General features: G+C 36.5%; 1 protein-coding gene across 1 annotated transcript in view; it reads right to left on the bottom strand.

Annotated features, from left to right (window-relative positions):
- Positions 1 to 9,294: 9,294 nt before the first annotated feature.
- LOC149791862 (S-adenosylmethionine synthase-like) overlaps positions 9,295 to 23,102 on the bottom strand; it is a 58,590-nt gene continuing 44,782 nt past the window's right edge. The window contains exons 4-8 of the mRNA XM_089970363.1: positions 22,053 to 22,196; positions 19,580 to 19,798; positions 16,443 to 16,625; positions 12,129 to 12,262; positions 9,295 to 10,890 (exon numbers count right to left, since the gene is read on the bottom strand). Coding sequence (XP_089826489.1) covers positions 10,788 to 10,890; positions 12,129 to 12,262; positions 16,443 to 16,625; positions 19,580 to 19,798; positions 22,053 to 22,196 — 783 coding nt within the window. The 3' untranslated portion in view covers positions 9,295 to 10,787. The remainder of the gene's footprint in view (positions 10,891 to 12,128; positions 12,263 to 16,442; positions 16,626 to 19,579; positions 19,799 to 22,052; positions 22,197 to 23,102) is intronic.

Here is a 23,102-nt window from a genome sequence, read left to right as displayed (position 1 = left end):
GTAGATAAATTTGCCATATTGCCTGCCTGGACAACCACGTTTTAGCAGTAGAATGTTTAACCGCCGCTGCATCAGCGAGTTTACCAATTGCTGCTTTGCCTCTCCAGTATCCTCTCGGTGAATAATAAATTGATTCCATTATTAATTACCAGCCCCAATCGCTAATTTACCTTTCATCGAGGATCTTACTAACCAATTAGCTAATGATTCTCTAATATTTTTATTTTTTATAGAATTTAATGAATGAATTAATTTTACATCTGCAATATGCCTATCTTGTAGATTTTGACTTTTATAAGCTACATCATGAGCATGACAAGCTCGATCAATAGCGTTTATTGGTTCCTCGCCTGGTTTTGGTTGATCTTGATTATCGAGCCTGATATCGAGTCGAGTACCAGGACCGCAATAATTATATCCTGGTAGATGTTTTTCTCCACTGTATTTAGCCCATGGAGCACCTGGAAACTTTGACATCAAATTAGCAATATCACCACCGCGCTTATTAGGTAAAAACGAAAATTTCTTTCTACCGCATATAGAACATTTTCCACCGTACGCTATTTTTTTATTTTTTGTTATAACTGTAGCTAAATCAATAGTTGGAGTTTTAACTCTACAGCGTAAACAATATAAATTCATGTTATAATATATATGGATATAATTGATTTCTCAGCAACTCGGCAACGAGAGCCAGTTAAGCATCATCCTGCGCTACCGAACTCCATCAGAATGATTATCATAGGACCATCTGGATCGGGTAAGACGCAATTATTACTTAATCTGATAATGAGATGGTTGAAATGGGATAAATTATATTTAGTAGCACCATCCGTTGATGATCAGCGATGTTATGATGTACTTAAAGATTTCAATGAAAACGCACGATTACTGGATGAAGATAATGATGTTATAGAGTTTATAACCGATATTGATGAAGCACCATCCGTAGATTCCATAGACGGATTTATTAATAATTTAGTTGTATACGACGATGTGATGCTAGATAAACAATCAAATCCAGCCAGAATATTTTCCCGAGGTAGACACAAAAATACAGACGTGATCTATGTTACTCAACGATATACACAAATTCCGAAGGTGATCAGAGACAACTGCAACATTTTAGTTGTGTTTAATGGCGTAGACACACACACGTTGCGAAATATTCATCAAACCTGGTGTGGTGGTGACATGGATATAATTAAATTCAAAAATTTCTTCTCACGAGCGCAAGCTACCCCACATGGATTTATAACAATAAATTTACATGATCCAAGAACAAGATATCGTGTGGGTATTGATAAAATATTTGGGTAACAGGGGTGATGATAAAATTAAATTTAATTAAATAGATAATGAACAACTGTGCGTGGTTACGTCAAGGAACAACAGATAAATGTAATAAAAAATGCCGTGGAGAATATTGCAAGAAACATAATTATCTTATAAAGAAAAACCTTCATGCTGGTCCACGAAGTTGTGTTGAAAACAACGGCATGAGGATTATATCAGATTTGCAAAAATTGCGGTGGAGATCGATATCGAAGTTTGATGAACTATTACAGAAAAAGAAAGAACATAAATCCCAAAATAGAAAAACCACCATCAGAACTTGAATATTACTTGAAACATAGAACAAATTCCGAAGATTCAGATGAAGATGAAACAGATGAGGAAAAACGACAGCGAGAACGCATTGAAAAATATTCATCAAACTTGGTATGGTGGCAAATTAATAGCAGCAGAGAGGGTACCTACCAACGTTGGTCGTCAAAAAAATAAAGAAGAAATAAATAAACACGTAGAGTACTTTATTTTTTCAGCTACTATTTCGAACTGAGGTTTCATTAGTACAATCGTCCATTACAGAAATAAAACATCTCAAGGAAAAGTTTATTTGTAAAATCTTGACCTTTCTACGAGATGATTTATTTGTTTGTTTTATTTGTTTTGTCGGAATTTTATGGTCTGTTCACCCTCTCTGCTGCTACTAGTCATTAAATTTTGTTGGATATATATCAGAGATTTACATTTTTATAAAAATTAGCTTGTCCAGGGCAAGCTGTTTGGAAAATTGAAAACGAATTGGAGATTGTAACCTGCTCCCCCCCATGAATAGGCAGAAACGGATTTGTATTCAGCTAGATTTTTAAGGAGGAAGGGGCATATAACCTACCTTGAACTGAAAAATTAAACAATAATAGAACTGCTTTAATTTAATTTTGATCATGTTTTAATATATAACAGTTTTTGATCTCCGAGAGAGAGAGATACAGAGAGAGAACGAGAGATTGCAATGCTACACATACGAAACTATCTTACCTGGAACTCTCCAGCTAATTTTACTCCTTTGTTTTAGTTTTGTTCAGCAGGTTAAGTTACTTTAGGCCTATGATTTGACCGTTCACAAAGATGGGCTAAGAAAGGCTGTTTCAGCTGCAAAGAAATCTCAGAAGCTGGACTAGACTCTTTGCTAAAAGTTGTTGCCTGAAGTTTATGGTCTCAAGACACTGGCCAGTTCAAGAGGACAGGGAGGGCAATACACCAGCGAAGGTACTTAACCTTCGACCATGCCTTGTGTGCAATTAAAGGTAATTAAGCTAGAAGCCTGTGGTTTGTTTTCTGTGGATAGTTCATTAAAAGTTCTTACTTTTTGCTTAAGATTACGTGTAATATTGTAATCTCCATCTTACGGCTGTGGTTTTAACTTTTTTGTTGGCTTAGGTTACGTAAGATTTATGTCAGTGCACTGAAGGCTTTGTGAGACCCACAGTGGATGGCCGGCTATGTGTTAATTCAGTAATTTGACGGGAGACAGCTAGTCCCTTCAAAGGGAATTTTATAACCTCTCTTATATCAGTGCTTTAATTTCAATCAGTGATTAACGTTTGCCAATATTGTATCAGAGTGCTTTATCACTTAATTCTGTAACACACTAACCATGTCCTACCCGTCTCAAAAATGCCAAGGAAACCACAGTATAAACAAAATTGATACAAACATTACTGCATATATTTATTTTAGAATGATAGATGATTAGTTTAGATTTGCTGTAAAATTTATATATATGCATTTCTAACGTTAAAATAAACAAGACACCAAGTTTCTTTGAAATTTTGTTTATCACTGGCATGGCTAAATACGATAATATGTTGAAAACTAAAACCTGCTTTCACCATTAAAATAGTATGCAATCCAAATATATTACAAGATTGGATCTAATCACTGTTATCTTTCTAACAGACACATGGAAGGATATGTAGATGCCATCAAGATATATCCAGCTGGACATTAAAAGCCAATGCGATCGCATTGTTCCTCAGTGAACCTTTGTGATATGTACAAGAGTAAGTTGTTTGTTTATTTGCGGTCTCCTGTGTCCCCCATCATAAAGACAACATCACGCCGACAACTGAAACGTCTATTCGACGCCTTCTATACGTTGTGGCAAGCTTTTGTTGTTTAGAAAAGATGCGTATTAAGAAAACTCTCTCACTCTATTTCCCTCTCCCCTCTCTCTCCTTGTTCAAGCGTTGGCAGTATAAGATGTTTCTTTCAAAATATCGATATCACTGTGCTCAGTAAATGTTTGACATTTTGCAACAAAACAACGTAAAATATTGACATCGGACAGACAATAGTCGAGCATTTTTTTAGGAATGTCAGTAGTGTAAGAACAGTATCCTGATGATATAACTCTTTCCACACCAATATTATAATTGTGTAGCTGAAAATCTTGAACTTAAATTAGTGCCAGATAGAGAAATATCGTTTAATGGGCGTGTGTCAGAATGTGTTTGTGTGTGTGATGGGTAAACTGGTTTGCTGAGCTCTTTTGCGTGTTGTGAAAAGAGAGGGGGAGGCTATGCCTCTCAGGTTGATGCATGCCCTCTCACCAATGGTTTATATTCCATGTCGATGTCACATACTTTTTGTTTGAGCTGAGCTGTACCAATATTCCAGTCCAGTTACTCAAGGCCGCACATATGATTCATTTTATATGTATGTTTGCTCCAACTTGTCTTTGTTTATCGCTTGTAAGCAAGCATACCTCGGTTTCTTCAGATGCTAGCTGACAGACCTTCACCTATTGAGCCTCTTCTCTTTGGCATTTAATAATATTACACCTGCTGTCGATATCTTTTTCATAAAGTGCTCAAAATCTAAACCACTTGCCTGCTTTTCTCAAGATGCTTCTCTAAATCTCTAAATACCCACTTTGGTCAACCGAATTCGAAGTAATTGTAGGTTGCTTTTTCTTTCTTTGGGCAACAACAGCAGAGTTTGTTAGCTTTTAGATATCTCATCCGCAGCAAAACCAACGCCGCTTTCTTTGATAAAATTGCGTCTCTCCTCTGTAAGCCTCCAAAGCTCGGAGAGCATTCTTGACCAGTTCTTTGGAGGGAGACCGCTTTTGCATGACCGTAATAGGTGTTTGGACAGCCTTTTCAAAGCAGATGAGGTTTCAACCCCTCTATATCTGATCAGCTACTTGACGCTTCTGACCTCAATTGTTTCACCAACGGACTATTTTGCCACTGGCAATGGCTTCTTCGGTGCCCATGGCTTAAAGATGAAAAGCCGTTCTCGAACTTGCGTATCAGCCTTTGCAAGCTGATGGTCGATTAGCAAATCTTGCAGCTCATTGCAACGGGCCGTGTACACCTGAATTATCCATGTCTTCTCTTTCGCACTTCAACATTTGGTAAGTGGATAGTTTTAGTAAGACGAAGAGAGACTTGATTTTGACACAATCCACACCTTATCAGGGCCAGCTCGACATTTTACTGGCCCTGTGCTGGTCAGGTCTATGATAGAGACGCGATGTGTTGTGGGTTGTGGACATTGCCTTTTAAAAGGTAAGACGAAACTCGTGACAGTCCATGTCTGCGACATGCCATGAGAAGCGCACATTCCAAGGACCATGAACGATATTCCAGCAGAAGAGAATTACCCTATTTGAGTATTAGCGAATTACCTTTGGTTATATCTTGGAATTTATGAGCGCTTGTCGCAACTCTTGGCAAAATACAGCTTTTGTGTGAGCGGTGAAACGCATGCTATCATCATGCACATGGCATTGTGGAGCGGGTTATCCATAGTCTAGACAAGTGGTACTTTTGGTACCAGCACGCCCAAGAAATATTAGAGATGATAAAAACCTCAAGTGCAACCGTTGTGGCTGCCAGGAAACGCAGCTCAGAGGTAAAACAACCTCTTCGATGCCATTTCTTAAAATGCGGCGTGAGTTACGTCGGTTACTCCATCTCTTAAATACTTTAGTACGGTATCTGTGTGCACTGTGTTACCAACCTTTCTGTACTAGCTCATTGTGTTCACCCTTGCTAACAGTTTGACATCCCAGGTCAGCCATATATTTAGCATTGTTCGTGTAGTGGTTCTCCACGTAAAGCCTTCAGTTGTAAGAAACAACAGATTGTGCCTGAAGGCACTCAGTTCCCACCAACAATTTATTCTTATCCATAGCCATAGCTGAAGAGTTAGTTGAGGTACTCCTCCGTCCATACAGGTTGGTCTGGTCAGGTGTGGTAGTGGCCATATGCCCTCATTGTAATATTATCTGGGGCAATCCACATTTTGGTGTTCAGCGGAATAAGGCTTATCTTTATGCAGTGCATCCCCATTTTGTGGTGGTCGCTGCGTATGGCAGTCATGGAGTGTCCAGATATTTTCTCTTGAAGGCAATCTAGGTAGTGATTGTGACTAAGTTCGATCTTTACAACTGCTATAGAAATGATAATACATTTGTGTTTCATATATCGGTTGTTCCGAGACGGCGCTCAATGGGCCTTGTTGTGATCAAAATGCCTTCTTTGGCTTTCTGGAAAGAAGTTTTATGATGTCTAAGGATATACGCTGGTGATTTTTGCTTATAACACTGTAGTCTTTGGTGTGAGCTTCCAGTAGGTATGCTTGAACGAAGACGTTGAGGCACTAGCGGCAGACATGCTTTTACTAATTGTGGTTGTAATGTCATACTAGGCAGCTTAGTTTCTGTGTCAAAATATAGCAGCTCTATTTAGTTGTCTCGAATGTTGCCCTGTGTTTTGAGACTCATTTGTGCATAGTGAGTATATGCCCTTTTTCCAGTCAAAGACATTAACTGTGACAGTTTCGTTAAGTGATCAGATTGTTAAATATCGTTAACCTTCACAGAAAATTCAATACCAGCAAAGTTGAGCTTGCCTAGCTGCCTGTTTTATAACATTGTCTATATATCTATCTCTATGTTCATGCAGCCACAATTGACTATTAAACAATGGGTACTTTATCAAGATAATATGAAAACAGTATCGAAAGGACATAAACAGGAGTAACAGTCTGAAACATACAAATAAGTGAAAGTGGCAATCTAAGTTATCGATTCTTTATATTCTGTCCAATCTCGCTATTGTGGTGGCAAGGAGATAAATGTACCTCAACTATCATCGCCCTGTGAATCAGTATGTCCTACTTGTAACTACCGATTGATGCTGAAAAGCTCCTGTTTGTGACATACCAAGATTTTAGGTTCTGCAACTATGGCCAGTAGCCAGTAATTTGTTCCATATTCATATTGTGTGTAGGGCGGAAAGAAACTGAACTTCAATTTTTGCTGCTGTCATTTGTCCGAACTTCGTGATGTGATTTGATCTGGTTTGGCTAGATGCTAGGTTTAGAGATTTTACACTGGATATATTGACTAGGATGTTCACTATCTTCAATAACAAGGTCACCTTTGCATGGTTTGCATGGACCATCTGGAGATAATCAATCAGGGCACTGATGCATCTTGAATTTCTACATCTGTAGTTTATCCAACAGTCCTCCTCTGAATTGATCATCTGCTAGGTATAGAGAAGACAGATTGACACACTCCAAACATTGGTTGTCCTTGTTCTTCAAATTAATAATGGACAATAGTTGTACGCACTTTGGTATTGGGATGAAGTTTTGGCTACAAAAATGGTATTACTGCAACCCTTGTAGGTCAAGCACTTTGTATCGATCTAATGCCTATCCTGACCCTTCATGGTTTCTTAAATGCAAGTGTTTAATGACATTAGCTGTATTAATCAGCCTCTTTATTTTGCTGGTTCGCAATAAATCAACAGCCTCATTTACAAAATTCGCTTCTGCTTTAATGACGCTAAGATCTACATCATCATCATATACTTTTTGCCTGACAGGTACAACGGTTTCCTACATGGACCAACTGTTCAACCAGGCAACAATGCATCAACATACTCACTTTGGGTAAACAGCTTATTCAAATGCATGATAGTAGACATTATGATCTAACATCTATGTTCATCTTAACTCTATGGAGTTTGATTTCCTTACATTTCAGAAATAACTTTATTGTAAGAATTATGTGTCCAAATATCTAGCCTCTTTTTTATTGCTGCATGGTTACAACTGCAACTGGCACATATTATGTAATTGGTATCTGTTCAGGTACTGCACTTCCAACATGGATAAACCCTACATTCTCTTTAAAGCTTTTCTGCATGTGCACCACAAGACTCATTCCAGCTTTTCCCAAATATCTCTTTGATGCATAGTGTAAGCCAAGCACACTTATTGTTTCTTGCACCATTTTAAATATGCAGGCATTATATCAAATCAAAACTTCCCATTTGAGCCAGACTAATAACCTCTACTTTTCCACTGACATGGCTATAACAAGCACCAACCAACCGTTATTATATTTACGTGACCTCTACCCACAACCTACTGTCGGCCATAACCTCCAACCTGCTTTGCATCTAGTCTCCCGAGGAGTGGAAGCAGAAAGCTCTTTTACATCTACTTCATTCCTTGCTTTCTACACAAATATCTTTATTTTCTTTTCTTAAATGCATTCAATTTTGTTCCCATCTTTCAAATGTTCTGATTTGCCACATAAATTACATCTTTAATGATCAAGTGGTAAACTGCTGGATCCCACATACTGTTATGTATTCTTGCTCACAAATTTAAATTTGTCCTTATAATATATACGGTAGCCAAGAACTGGTGCAGAACAAAGGGAAGACTGCCAACAACCATACACCAACAAGAAGTTACTTGAGCCAAGATTGGAACCTTCGCATACTGAGGTGAGATGTCAGTGATCTTTAAGGGCAAGCAAACTTCAGCCCTTGTACAACATGGGTCCCTTGATGCAACCTTGACAGTGAGACAGGTGTATACGTATGGAATATTGAAACCACAGTTAATCACGATATTTTCATGGGCAAAGTTGCATTAAAATATCTTCAGTGGTTCACAGTATTACAATAATGGATGGACATGTGGAAAGACTGACAATGCCACAGCATAACACTTGACGTGTGACAGGTATAAAAAGAGGTTGTGAAAAAGCACCAAATAAGATACCATATCTTAATTAAACTAATTACGATGCTCACAAACATCTATTTTTATTGCAGTATTTCCTGTTAAAATATTTTTTGAAATGTTTTAATCGGATCAAGTACATGATAATTGCAAACGCCACCATAAAACTGGAAACTTGATGAAAATTTTTAATTGATCTTGAACTTGCCAGAGAGGGTGGGACTTTCTGTGACTGGGACTTTTAACATAGCTTTAACAATTTTTCAGTCATCCTCTTACGATGTGTGCAGTGTGGCAGTTTATAGTGATTACTAGCACTGGGGCATCATGCCACAGACATGTAGCATCATGCCCCACCCAGCCACACTATCCTTATACCAGTCTGACTAGTTCTGAGTGCTAATTGAGGCAATTGAGAGTACCATTTTCATAAGTCTTTGGTATGATTTGGCTGCTATTCGAACCCACAACCTCCTGCATCCCAGAGAGACGCTCTAACCCTTAGGCCAATCAGGTAGTCTAGAGAGGGTGTGAATACATGAAAATGAAAGGATAACGCATACTTGGAGTATACTCTGGACAGGCCACCAATCCTCTAAGTTTTCATCTTCCAATGAAATATGAATCCTTCAAGCATAACTACAACGTCTGTCAATGCATGTGAATCAATTATCTTGTGATCTAAGAATATTTTTGTGTGTATGCATGCCATTACATGAAAAAAGAGACAGGCCCGAGAAAGAGAAGAGTACCAACCCTAAAGATAACTTTAAATATATATAATAATATGAACCATTGGATCATTATTGACTTTATTGACCATTTTACTAGTTGTTCCCTTGGATATATAGTATAAATGGAATTCATTATAAAGTGCATTTGTCATGAATGTGTAATATCTATATATATCTCTCAGTATTCTCTCGTAAATATTTCAAATACAGTAAGTAATATAAAAAACTTTATTTATAGCACCATGTGGTAAATATAAGAGCAAAATCAAACATGTATCAATGTAAAATATAGAAGAATCCTCTAAGTTTATCATTAATCCATGAAATATATACAACACCAAAAACATGTCACAATAAAACGTATATAAGGTCTTGCTTTGAAAAACATGTTATGGAAAAAGTAGGCCTGAGTGTTTATAAATAGTGCTCTTTTGCAATTAATTTTTATAAACACAAGACAAGAACACCATTTTAAAGATGCACGTACTTGCACTAGCTAAAGGGTGGGCAGATTAAGACAAGATATGACATGAATCTCCTCCCTGAAGTAGACACGTTTTCAATATAGTCTATCACGTGTCATGGCACAGCTCCGTGTCAATCTATCTCTATAACTAGTGTAGCCGATTTGTGATGAATATTGTATTGCTCTTTCCATAACATGTGTGAAACCATTTTCTCTGCCACAAAAATAGTGGTAAATGTAATATATAATGAAACACATCAAAACCCTTGCTATACAGAAACCCGCAACTGAAAATCCCACTACTTAGAAAACCAAAATAATTTTGTCCCAAATTTTAATTTACACTAAATCTGCCCATATAAAACCAAAACACTTCAAATCTGTAAATATATCTTAGCTGCTAAGATAAGAAAATGTTGATATTTATGGTCCTGAAAAAGACTGGCCATGGGTCAAGTAAAATATACCTGTCACATCCTGGGCCAGATTATTTACTGTTGGCAAATACTGCAGTATGCTTATCAGCAAGTCAATCACTGAGAACTGTCACATACGCTTGCCAGGTAAAAACAATCCTTGATAAGCACAGACAGAATATTGCCGAAAATAAACCAATGTCAAGTTTTTGTATCTTTGTATCTTTCAAAAGGCCAGCTTTCAAGACAAATTAAAAATAACAAAATGTTTGGAGATAAGTGAATAATTTGTATTATTTGAAAGCTCATTTCCGACTCATATCTCATGTTTCTTTGCATACATGATCAAAATAACTTTTTATAAAAAAAAACAGAAAAATTCAATACTTCAGCTTCAACAACCTTGCTTTTGGCCATCACTTTCAATACTTTACCAATGGAGACCACCAAAACTGGATTTGTAAGGAATACATTGCTAAGCTACTGTTTCATTAAATATCATAAAAATAATAAAACTACAGCTTTTTTAGTTGTTTGAACTTGTACAATCTCAAAGAGACAGTTTTAAAAAGTTTCTCATTTTGTTGCCTCAAAATTGATAGCTTGTACTAATGATGCCGTACTTGTACCTATATATATATATATATATATATATATATATATATATATATATATATATATATATATATTTATGAATGTGATATATTTTTATGAATGTGATACCACCACTACATTGACAACCTCTCGAAATTGAAACTTAAATCCAAACTCCTTCAGGGTTTTGGTTTTGAGGGGTTTCACTGTATATTAATTCAGTCCCCTCATTCAGAAGATCAGTTTCTTGGGTTCTTCCCATTTGAATTCAGGTCTTCCAAAATGTCCATAACAGGCGGTCTTCTGGTAGATCGGATTCTTCAGGTTCAATTCCCTGTAAATTTAAAAAAGTAATGCCATGGAAAGTCAGATAAATGTTGGCATGATCGAAGCCAATTTGCACACTATGATTCGTTTAATGAATCCTGCCAACTCTATTTCACATGCCACGGCTTTATACCGAGGAACTAGCCTTTGAAAACTAAAATTAAAGGAAGATGGATATTCAGAATGCTAAAAATTAAGCTTGTTTGATGTCTTCTCAATAAAAACGTCATGTTCAATTGACTCAATATCCAGACAGCTGCAGCGTTTCTAAATAGCATTTTGAAAAACTAGAAATTGAACTACTTCCAGGTCTTGTTAATACAGTGCCACGAGACCATTGCAGTTGATGCCAGCCCATATACGTGGGTTTCAGGAATTCTGCTAGTCTGCCCATCACAATGGATACTACTTTCATTAAAAGTATTAAACTACAACCATATTTAATTTTCCTAGCACCCGTCTACAGATGGTAACAATTAAGATTCATCAACATGGCGTATGCATTCCTCTAATTTTTGACCCTTGAGTTCCACTGCAGACACGCTTGTAGGATTTTATCTAAAGGCAGGAGTCCTCCCTTGCAACAAAAATAAGGCGGGGGGTGGAAGAGAAAATAAAATGAAGGGGAGAAAGGAAAGAGCTATAGTTCAATACCTACTTAACGGTCAATAAATCCCAAACAATGCAAATCAAATATAGATAAAACCCTTCAAAACATATTCACATCACACTGACACAAAACCCTTCAAAACATATTCACATCGCGCTGATACAGTGCCCTTAAAAACATTCACATCACACTGATAAAACACTCTTCAAAACAACCACATCGTACTGATGTTAACGCCTTTTAAAACATGTTCACATCACACAAATGTAACACTCTTTAAGACATATTTAATCACACTGATGTAACGCCCTTCAACACATATTCACATCACACTGATGTAACGCCCTTCAAAATATAGTCACTGATGTTAACATCTTTCAACACTTATTTCTATCATACTGATACAGCAGCCCTAAAAACGTATTCACATCAGAGCAGCTTGATACCATTGGCAAAAGACACAAGACCTAAAAAAAACCCAGGTGTATTGGTTTCTAATGACATAACATTCGGCACTTGTACGAGGACGATTAAGAAATATCAGTACATACCATGCACAGAATGCTCATTCCAATTTTAAAGAAGTACAACAAACATACTAACCCATGAAAAGTATGTATGTATTTCAAACTTACTTGATAATTTTCCCAGGTCTCAAATTGAAGTTTGCTTTCACTATGTCAAGCAGTTCTTTCTCTGACTTCTTTGACGTACCATAGCTGAACACAGTTATCGACAGTGGTTCAGCAATTCCAATGGCATAGGAAAGCTGCAAATGAAACCGGCGGTGTACTTTTTGATATTTGAAGAGCGGCTAGGTGCACCAAATAAAGGAATATGACTTTAAAAAGAGTTTATTAATGCAGAGTGACTCAAGAGGAACAAATTTCTTTAATATATTGTTTTCTTTCCTGCAATGATGATAGGAAAGCTGGAGATGGGAAGCTCTCCACTTGGTTTATAGAAAGTCAGGTAGTCGGGAATTTTGCAGGGTTAAATATTTATTATCCAACCGCAACAACATGACCTTTAAAATTCAAATTCGGATTTTCTTCTTCTTAGATAGCACCATTTTAATTTAGAATTCTAATCACATTACATTCTGTTATGAAGGAGTAATGACATGATTTTCTAGACTGATGCCATTGTGGCCGTATTGGACATCAGATCAACAGAATGGTATTAACCAGAAATCTAGAAATATCAACAACATTTTCCAGATGGTGGCCATATTTGTACGATTCATTTACAATAAACAGACACCATAGCAATTTTTTCATGAAAACCCTTGCTGATAAAATCATTTTTCTTAAAGGAGACTAGAAATCAAAATTTTCCTTTTACGTATGTAATTCTCTACAGATTTTAATTCGACTGCAATGTTTATAAATGAAATATCGTAAGCGGGTAGTGATTACATTGCGTGGAAGATACCACGATTCCGTAAATTGCCGAGTTTTCCCGAATTTTAATGAGACGACAGATCACGTGGTACCGTGACGCTATACTAGCGAGTCCTCGAATACAAACATAAACATTGGCGAGCGAGGCAGACAGGAGACCACATTTGGGTTGCACATTCAAAAGTTGAATCTGCAGTCTGATATAATAGTTTATGTACTGTACTGATAAGTACTAAAAGAAATTTGTTAGGCACAGGCCCCGGGCTGGTGACTTAAATAAACTAAAGTCCTGAATGAAATTCCACAAGCCCGGACAGTTCATACCTGTCAACTCTCAAGCCGGGAGAAAAACCTCCCGATTTTGGGGGTATTTCCTCATCTACATCCCGATCTCGTAATATCTCTCAATTTTGCGCAGCGAAGTCCCGATTATTACATTATGTCTGTCAATTTTCATTTGTCAGAAGAAAAAACCCAACCCCAAACCATTTTTAAATATAACGTATGCAATCCACAGTCTAAACTGCCACACTGCTGACATCGTAGCGATATGACTGAAAAATTGTTAAAGCTACGTTAAAAATTCAAATCACACGCGCACATGTCTAAACCCGGCACTGGACGAAATAATTAATATCATACAACAGTTTTTTTCTTCTTTTTTTCTTCTTCAGTAAATAGAACGTGAAGATTAAACATTATTCAAGTAAATTTCAGATTTTTTAAACAACTACAACAGTACTATAGTAAAAAAAATAATTAAAAGAATAAAATTGTCACCAATTAGCTTAAATGAATGATCACTTTGAAATTTTCTCTGCAAACAAAATCGCATCTCCATTTCCGCCAAAGAAACTCGGCCAGTTAACACCTGACATTCCTCTACCGTATATGAAAAGTTTAATTACCATGATTAAATTACAAGGAATAAAACAAAATATACCATGCAGTATATGTGGCCCTAAAGAACTAATTCTGAATAAATATTTTATTCAGCAAACAGTGTTACATGCATTAAGACTTAAACCTAAGAAAATAAGGTGGGGCATAAAACTTGAGAAAAACAGTTGCCAGATGTACAGTAACTTGTGACTGCAGATTTGAACTGTTAAAATGAAGTCCATGGCATCGTAAGTAACAACAAAATAGGCATCGTTTATTTGGTAATCAATTGCTGGTGCTTTTACATACACATACTGTCGAACATGGTTTCTTGGAAGTATGTCCGAAGGGCAGTCCTTTTCACAAGATCAATGTATGGATAAGGATTCTGTTCATTAGTCACACAGGCTTTATTGTTTACGTACTTAAATCAAAACTTTAGCTATTTTGCAATTTAGCCAGAACTGACCAGAGTATGCAAAAGGGGCTTGTCATGGGGGAATAATAAGGCGTATCACAGCGAGAAAAGGCATGTCAAATGGGCGGTCGCACATTGGGGCAAGGGGGGGGGGTCAATAGTCCCTCCCCCGTTCTATTGTCAGACAGTTAATGTGAAACTTTGACCTTTTTTTTAATCGCTCCTTTTTAAACTGCCCAAGGAATAGTTTTATATCAGTTCCAATTAATACAGATTACTGTTTATGCATACTACATGTATACAATGCATTTTTTTTTTAAATTTAATTTTTATAAGATTACTGAAAATTGTGTTTTCTTGAAACACGACAGGTTTAGAATCTTATTTTTAGCAAAGCTTCGATTTGATTAAAATCAAATCTAAATTTCACCTACGACAGTGGTGATTTGATTTAGATTGTGCCGTGTTAACACGGCACGTATGTCAACATCTTGAAAATACATTTACTCATTTCACCAGCGCGATCAAAGTTTCCTCAGGCAAACACTTTTTGTTTCGACAAGCCTGACGGGCACCTCACTTTGAATACAGGATGGGCCGGAACTAAAACCAGAAGGGGCCCAGGGTGGCGGGCTATCAGATTTGTTTTTAGCACTGCTGTTTTAGATAAAAGATATGTGGATTGATTGTTGCATTTTGTGGTCACTTACTCGTCCTTCTGCCCATTTTCGTAACTCACACGTTTAACTCTTTTCCCAGGATTTAAAATGTTCAAAGGTATGTCTGGAACAGCGCCAACTTTTAGTCTAGGCCTAGCATTTGCGTATCTTTGAGCTGCTATTTTTTCATGATCCCTCTCGTAACATTCCTTTGAGAAATGTAACGTGCACATAGTGCTGTATGGTGTTGCTTTGAAATCGACTCGTTTGTAATAATGTACCCATTCTTTCATGATGCCTTTATCTTTCGGAAAAGAAAAAAAAATATGTTCACAGGCTTTTCTTAATGTTCTATTACACCCGTAAGCAACGCAAAACGGTATTGTCTTTTACTCTGGCAACTCCCACTTGGGTTGCTGGAGTCGCTACTATGACGTCACATCCCGAAAGTAACCGAATAGGCGCGGAAATTTTGCATACGAGGTCACGGAAATTCAGCTCCTAGAAGATAGGCCAATATTTAAATATTGGCATTACAGTCGCAGATGATACTTCAGAATAAGGTTTTCTGCTATAGTACTTTTATTATTATTCTATATTTCCATTGGTTTCTGGTCTCCTTTAAGAAAATATAGTGACTATTTTCAAGGTGGTCACTGTGGTGGCTATTTTGGCTGTCTGAGTGGCACCATTTTTATTTAGGACCAACAAGGCACAATAAGTCTTTTACCCGTAACCCCATGTTAACATGACCATCCATTCAGGGGGTAGCAATACAAAATTCTTGAACATGGCAGCAATGGGAGTGATATTAGATGTGCATGTGGCAGCCTTTTCATTTTGGACCAACTACACATTTTAAGAAGTTTTCTAATTAAAACCCCATGGCAATGTGACTATTTAGGAGTAACACTAATTAGAAGATATTTAAGTTGGCTGCTGTAGGCCATAATGGACATCAAATTGGCACCATTTTTATTTCGAACCAATTAGGCATCATTACAAGGTCTTTTAGTCAAAACCCCACGCTGATATGAACATCCATTCAAGAGTAGTGATAATGGAATTTTCCAGAATTCTATGGGGCTGCCATGGAATATTAGCTTCATTCAGGATCAACTAGAAATTTTTCGTGAAAACCACATGATGATATGCTCACCCATGCATGTGGTGTAGCGACAACAAAACTTTCAAGATGGCTGCTATATTGTTCATTTACAACCAACAAGCCATTATACAAATTATAAGAATACTAGTGAAACCACTTTGTCATATGAATTTCTCCTCTGGAGGAGTAGTTATAACATTAGTTTAAAGATGACTGACTTCAAGGTGTGGCATGCAGACAGGTAAATATAAAAACATGATTAACATCCAGTCGTGGTAGGACATCATATGTAGAATTTTAAAACCAATATTCGTCCAGTTTGGTTTGACAAGAATAGTTTCCTTAAACAAGAAATTAGTTATGTCAGTAAATCTGTTTTAATGAACTATTTTGGTTGTAGTATCACGATCAACCCTTTCTATCGTGCTATCAAATGTGATGTGGATGATCTATTTGAAATTATATTTAAGTTGATCTACCTGAATGAGGACCCTCTTGCATAGTCCAGCCTTGACCAGTGACTTGGCAACCCAGCGAGCTGCATACCCTGCAGAACGGTCCACTTTGGTGTAATCTTTTCCAGAGAAAGCACCACCACCATGTGCTCCCCAGCCTCCATATGTATCAACAATGATTTTCCTACCAGTCAAACCAGCATCACCCTATAAGACAAATTAAATGCATCATTGTTCCACTCACCTTCAAAAAAGTGCTTCTCTGGAAATCTGTACAAGAAATTTTGATGTCGACTCTGCTGTAAGTGTTGGAAAGTGCAATCGTAGTTATGCTATCTCATGCATGTGTAGGGTTTATCAGTTTATCAGAATAAACCCTGCTGAGTTATGTATTCCCTACAAGGTTTATTAAACTGCATACATGTGACAAGATTAATGATAAACAATAAGTTCACAAATACACGCCTTCTTCCATTGCATGCCACCTATATCGATCAAAGAGACGATTCTATACTTGAAAAAAGAGGTCATAAAATGTTTGGTCAAAAGGGATAAATTCTAGTGAAAAGCATAATGTGTGCGAAGTTTCAAAATAATCCTCCAGCAAGCGAGAGAATTCATCTGACAAACAGCCATCTGAAAACCAAACATGAGAGCAATTGGATATGAGATCTATGTACTATCTTGTTAACAACTGAACAGGTCAAAAATCAATCACTTCAAATCTTATTGATCCTGCCTACTTTCGAAACTGCCCATGATCAAGACAAAACAACATATTCACAGTTTGTCAACAATCAAAACTTATATCTTCCAGTCTGGTAACAAGTTCGACCAATCACGTGAATGATCATCTCACAATAATTTATGGCTCAGGCATATTAATGAAACTGTCCAAGAACATTGTGTTACAAATATATACAGTGGTCCACCTCTTATACGGCCACCCATTCTGCACTGGGAAAGTGGCCGTATAAGACGTGGCCTTTCCAGAGTGGACTGTGTTTGTGAAAAGTACATGTATGTGGTTGATGTACGTGTTTGCAGTAAGAAAGCTACAAATTCAAAGAATTTAAATCATAATTTAAAAGTAGTGTAAATAATAAAATGGTTCTTCTTGTCTTATGAACAGACTTATTTCAAGTAAAAATACATAGATAGTTCCAATTCTTACACGTGAAATGCGAGAGGGATATTTTTGATATGCAGATTGCAAAACCATTAAAAAACATTGAAATCTTGGTACATACATTGCTGCTTATCATTTACAATAAATCTCTTTCCATTTACTCCATTTTTTTTTATTGCTGTAGAATATTATCCTTATCTGTGACAATGTTGTTTATTCTAGTCTTCCCGACAGAAGATTGTCTGGCAATAACTCTTGAACTCTTTCTGTTGTTGTCAACTTAATAACTTTGACTTTTTCTTCTCAAGTATTAATTCTCTGATGATGTGATGCTATGTTAAAATTGTGTAACAGTTTATTCCTAAGCTGCTAATTGTACAGTAATACAATTTAATTATACAGATGAAACATTTGTAGAGTCGACAAAATGACTTGTTTATAAGTGAAGTGAGACATGTACTACCGCACGATTTTTCGGTTTTTGTCTGGTATTATGTTTTGTTCAAGGTTAATTTCTCTCTCTGTGTTAATCCACAAAATCTATATATTACCTATGCTAACCATGTCATGATCTTGACAGTTACATAATTTCGTAATCAAAGACAACAGCTCAATCCATGAGAAGCCCATAGCTATATCACAACACTGTTGTCCCCATTTCCCGCAAATTTCGGTGTTCATTATACAATATTAACCTTTGGGGTACATGTATACTTTAGCCAACACTTCTTTCAGTAACAAAAGCCTTTCATCGGGAAATAGACATTGGTAACGATAATCGGACTACATACATAACCATGTGACTACTGGTTCTGGATATGTATTAAAATAAAATGTGACCACTACTGAGCGTACATTTAACATTTTTCACCAATATGCTGGCTGCTGGTCAAATTAAAGAGGTGGCTTTTCTTGAGGGGTTATTTGGACACAAACTTGTTGGTGCCATAAGATTCTGGCCGTAAAAAGTGGGTAGCCGTCTAAGATGGGGACGATTGCATCCCAAATTTGACAACATTTTGGATCACAAATGTCTTCCAGAGTAGTAATAAGCTCAGCCAGTCAGTTGCAAGATCACTGTATCAATATGCATGGATATTGCTTATTATCACACTTGTATAAGATCTTGATAACATAAACAGATATTTCAAGTTTGATCAAAATCAGATTAAAAATAGAGCCTCAAGATCTGTAATAACCTCAGCAAACCAGGTATACAATCACCTTATTAATATGCCTGAATATTCCTCATTATCCAATTTGTCCAAGATATTTAAGGTTAAATATAAAAGCCCCCGTTTAAACTTAGTTGTGCATTTCCCACACAAGAAAACAAGTCTTTGTCATTATAATTTTGTAAGCATTGCTTGCTAACAATTCCATCATAAAGTAAAGCCTACACGAACACTGGTGCTGGTGCATTTCTGTAAAAAGAATTTTATACTAAAACGATTATAGTGTAGGAGTTTTAGCACAGGTTATGAAATGAACATTAATTTTGTGGGAATTGACAAAATTAAACTGACTGGTGCTACACCAATTACCAACAGTCACTGACCGACCTCTCAGAGGGATTCAAGATGATGACCATTATTGGAGAGAATAGTGGAAAAAACTGCGCATTTGGTTGATATATTTGTCAACATTGATATCATACAACTCAAATTTCGAAAATAAATACATTTGATAACAATTTTTCCAAACAATTCTTTGGAAAAAAAAACTACATTTTTTAAAGGTACATTGGGGATCATGCCCGCTTGAAATTAAACAACTGCTCTGATAACACTTACCAGCCATTATTCCTTAGCTGTAACCCTTCCAGGCTCCACCACATGCATATATTGCATTCATAAGATGTAAAATGAAGAATACATATTTTAAAAAAAACTGGTATACCATGGGATTCAATTCATTTCCAAAGGAACTGATAATTTTTTCTAATACATAAGCTGAACTCTTGCAACTGCATCGTTCTGTTACAAATGCATGAATTGAATTATCACATGCATGTGTATGAGCATAAATCTACCTGTGGTCCACCAATGACAAATTTCCCAGAAGGCTGAAGATGGTAGATGGTGTTTTCATCTCTGTACTTCTCTGGGATTACTGGTTTAACAACTTTCTCCATCAATTCACCGCGCAAGTCTTCTAAAGTGATGTTCTCATCATGCTGAACAGATATCACTACAGTGTGGACACGAATGGGAATGCATGCTCCATTCATACATCTGTATTCAACTGTCACCTGAAAAGGAGGCAAATAAATTGTTGTTTACGTGGCCGTGTGTGATATGGTGTACAACTGAGATGTTTTAAAGTCATTTTGCAAAACAACCGAACCTAAAATGCATGTTGTGAGCAATATTTACTCCATGTTTTATTTCTGTATGAACCCCACTGCATTCTAACCTCCAATGTCATTCTGCGTGTTTGGGCCAATGATTCATACATTCCAACTGGGCAACTTTTGTTGAACATACATTTACATATATCCACAAAATAGGCTTTGAAAAATACATTAATTCAGTGGTAACAAGACTTTCTAAGATGGCTACAGTGCCATGATGGTGGTCAGAGGTTTCATTAGAACTTCTTACATATTGCTGTAGTGTTTTAATGAAAAACTAAAGCTGTTTCAACCATCTGTTCTGAAGGAGCTGTCCACAAATATTTTCAGTATCGTCAGCAAAGCTGCCATGTTGGAGGTTCAAAAAACATTATTTTTATTTCAAGAAAAAATACATACCGGAAGAAAGAAGTAATTTTTACAAATTGTTGGCAATGTCATCCATTCCAAAGCAGTAGCTTTTACAAGGTTTATTAAATTCTAAGACAACATTGGCATCATTTCATCAAGTACCAACTTAACATGTTAACAAAGTTTTTATTAAAACCACATCAACATGACCATGCTTTAAAATGGCAACCATGGTAACTTTGTTTGAGGTCCGTATTGCAAGAACAAGAATGTCTGGATGGCCAACAAGCTGGCCATATTGTATGTCAGACTGGCATCTTTGTTATTTAGTACCAACCGGACACCATGCAGCTATAGCCATCGAATTACAAGAATTAGTGACGAAATATTTCGTACTATTAAATGACGAACTGTATATTTGTATCACTGTAATCTCTCGTCATCATTTTACCCCAAAACAACTTAGATCTTTCTCATCACAGGGTGACATAACAATTTTACACTAACAGCTGTCAAACATTGACACTGCAACTTGATTGACTACCATCCACCTTGAATGTTTTAATTTCTAGATTGTTTAAAAATGGATATTCATTGCAAACATCTTTTTTTTCTGGACCATTTCATGTGTATCTATATATCTTTCTATCTATCTATCTGTCAATATATAAACTCAGTGGTCAAATCTGCAGAGTCTATAACTTGCCAAACAAAAAGCATTAAAACTATTGCAATTTTACTGGTTTGTCATTTTGTCATTGGGCAAGCACCTTGCAAACTCCAACTTGTTGAGCCCCAATTCGACTGTTCTGGGCATTGGGAATGTGGAATGTTCCAGCCCAGAAGTTGCCTTTTGGAATAAAGAAGCAACTGTAACAACCATATGTAATATACATTTTTTTTACCGATTTCTGAAAGTATATACAGTATTTCCCAGCTCAACAAAATAGAACTGTACTGGAAAACCAACATTTGGATAGGAAACTATGTACACGCCAATTTGCATCAGAATATACTGTATGGTTTGTGAGCTATGAAAGGTTACAAGGAGCTGATGTAGTGGAGATTTAATACAAATGGAGAAAGGGCAGGAAATCTAACAGAATTGGACCCAAACAGTTTAAATCATTACAATGCAGATGTAACAGTCAATTTACATACAAAATAGGCTCTAAGTGAGTGCAATGGTTGCAGAGCTATGCTAATTATTAGTGTCAACAGATCAACAGATTACGGTTCATGCAAATTACACCAAGGCCTGAAAAAAATATTGGAGAGAGAGACTAAGCAATGGATACAATTTGTTAATGATCTCTGCATATCAACTGATAAAACGATGCAAACACCAAATACAACACTTTTTTAAACAATTCTGAAACAATATATTACCTGATTGTGGTTGCTCAACAGTAACTGATGCAACTTATGACATTTACAAGTGGAATATCAACAGCTAATATCATGAATTTAAATATCATTATTTCCATTACTGCCAACACTAATGTCTGGTAAATGTGGCATGGTATATAGTTTATTGTTAACATTGTGTGACATAGGCAACACATGATATACACTGCAATGTTGTTGCGTTGGTGTTAGTAAAACTGTAACATGGTTAGGTGTTACTAGAATATGTGCTAATCTTGTGCCGTGATGCTTTTGCAATATGTGCATTACTATCTAATTGGTTTTACAATTAAATATTGGAACCTGCTCTCTTTAAAATCCAAAACAACGAAATACATAAACACTGAATTATATCATCATGGATCTATGTTTGTCAATGTAATGTCTTTAGTACCTGTGTTTTGGAGTCAGGTCTGGCCCAAAGCAACTCTCCACTCCTTCTCAACTGGGCAATCTTGGCATTCAGCTGGTGAGACAGAACCACTGTGAGAGGCATGCATTCCTCAGTCTCATCTGTGGCATACCCGAACATCAAACCCTGCCATATCACCAAGAAAGAAATAATATTCAGTGAAATCAAGATGTGTTTACAAGAAACTCTCTGTTACAGGTGTATGTTACCACAACACAAATTCTCCTCCTCTCCAACTCTGAAAGTCATTGCATGGAGTCAATAATCAAATTAGGGAACTGCTATTCTATTCCAGCTTGAAAAAATCTTATTTAGCAAACTTTAATCTGTTTCTGACTTCAAACTTTCATCTGCACTGCATACATTTTACCTCATTTTAATCTGCATATAATTTGGAAGACTAAAAACGTAAACGTCATCTACAAACGTTTCTCTGATAATTAAGGTTTGGTGCATTCATACATTCTGATGTCATTCCATGCTCTACCTGCTCAATGTACTTTCGAACTGTAAAGTCTTCCCGGATTTTTTGCACTAGAAAAATACATTATTGGTACAAGTCTAAGAAAGAAATAATATTCACTGAAATCAATATGTGGTATCAAGATGTGTTTACAAGACACTCTCTGTTACAGGTGTATGTTACCACAACACAAATTCTCCTCCTCCCTAACTCTGAAAGTCATTGCATGGAGTCAATAATCAAACTAGGGAACTGCTATTCTATTCCAGCTTGAACAAATTTTATTTAACAACCTCTGACCTGTTTTTGACTTCAAACGTTCATCAGCACTGCATAAATGTTACCTCATTTTAATCTGCATATAATTTGGAAGACTAAAAACGTAAAAGTCATCTACAAACTTTTCTCTGATAATTCAGGTTTGGCACATTCATACATTCTAATGTCTTTCCATGCTCTACCTGCTCAATGTACTTCCAAATGGTAAAGTCTTCCCAGAATGTTCGCATTAAAAAAATACAGTATTGGTACAAGTCTAAGATACAGCTGCTCAAGTACTTTTCTCTTTA

The sequence above is a fragment of the Sinohyriopsis cumingii genome, chromosome 9 (genome assembly GCF_028554795.1).
Source record: "Sinohyriopsis cumingii isolate HCF-2022 chromosome 9, ASM2855479v2, whole genome shotgun sequence".
NCBI lineage: Eukaryota > Metazoa > Mollusca > Bivalvia > Unionida > Unionidae > Sinohyriopsis > Sinohyriopsis cumingii.
This window is presented reverse-complemented; position numbering and strand designations above follow the sequence as displayed.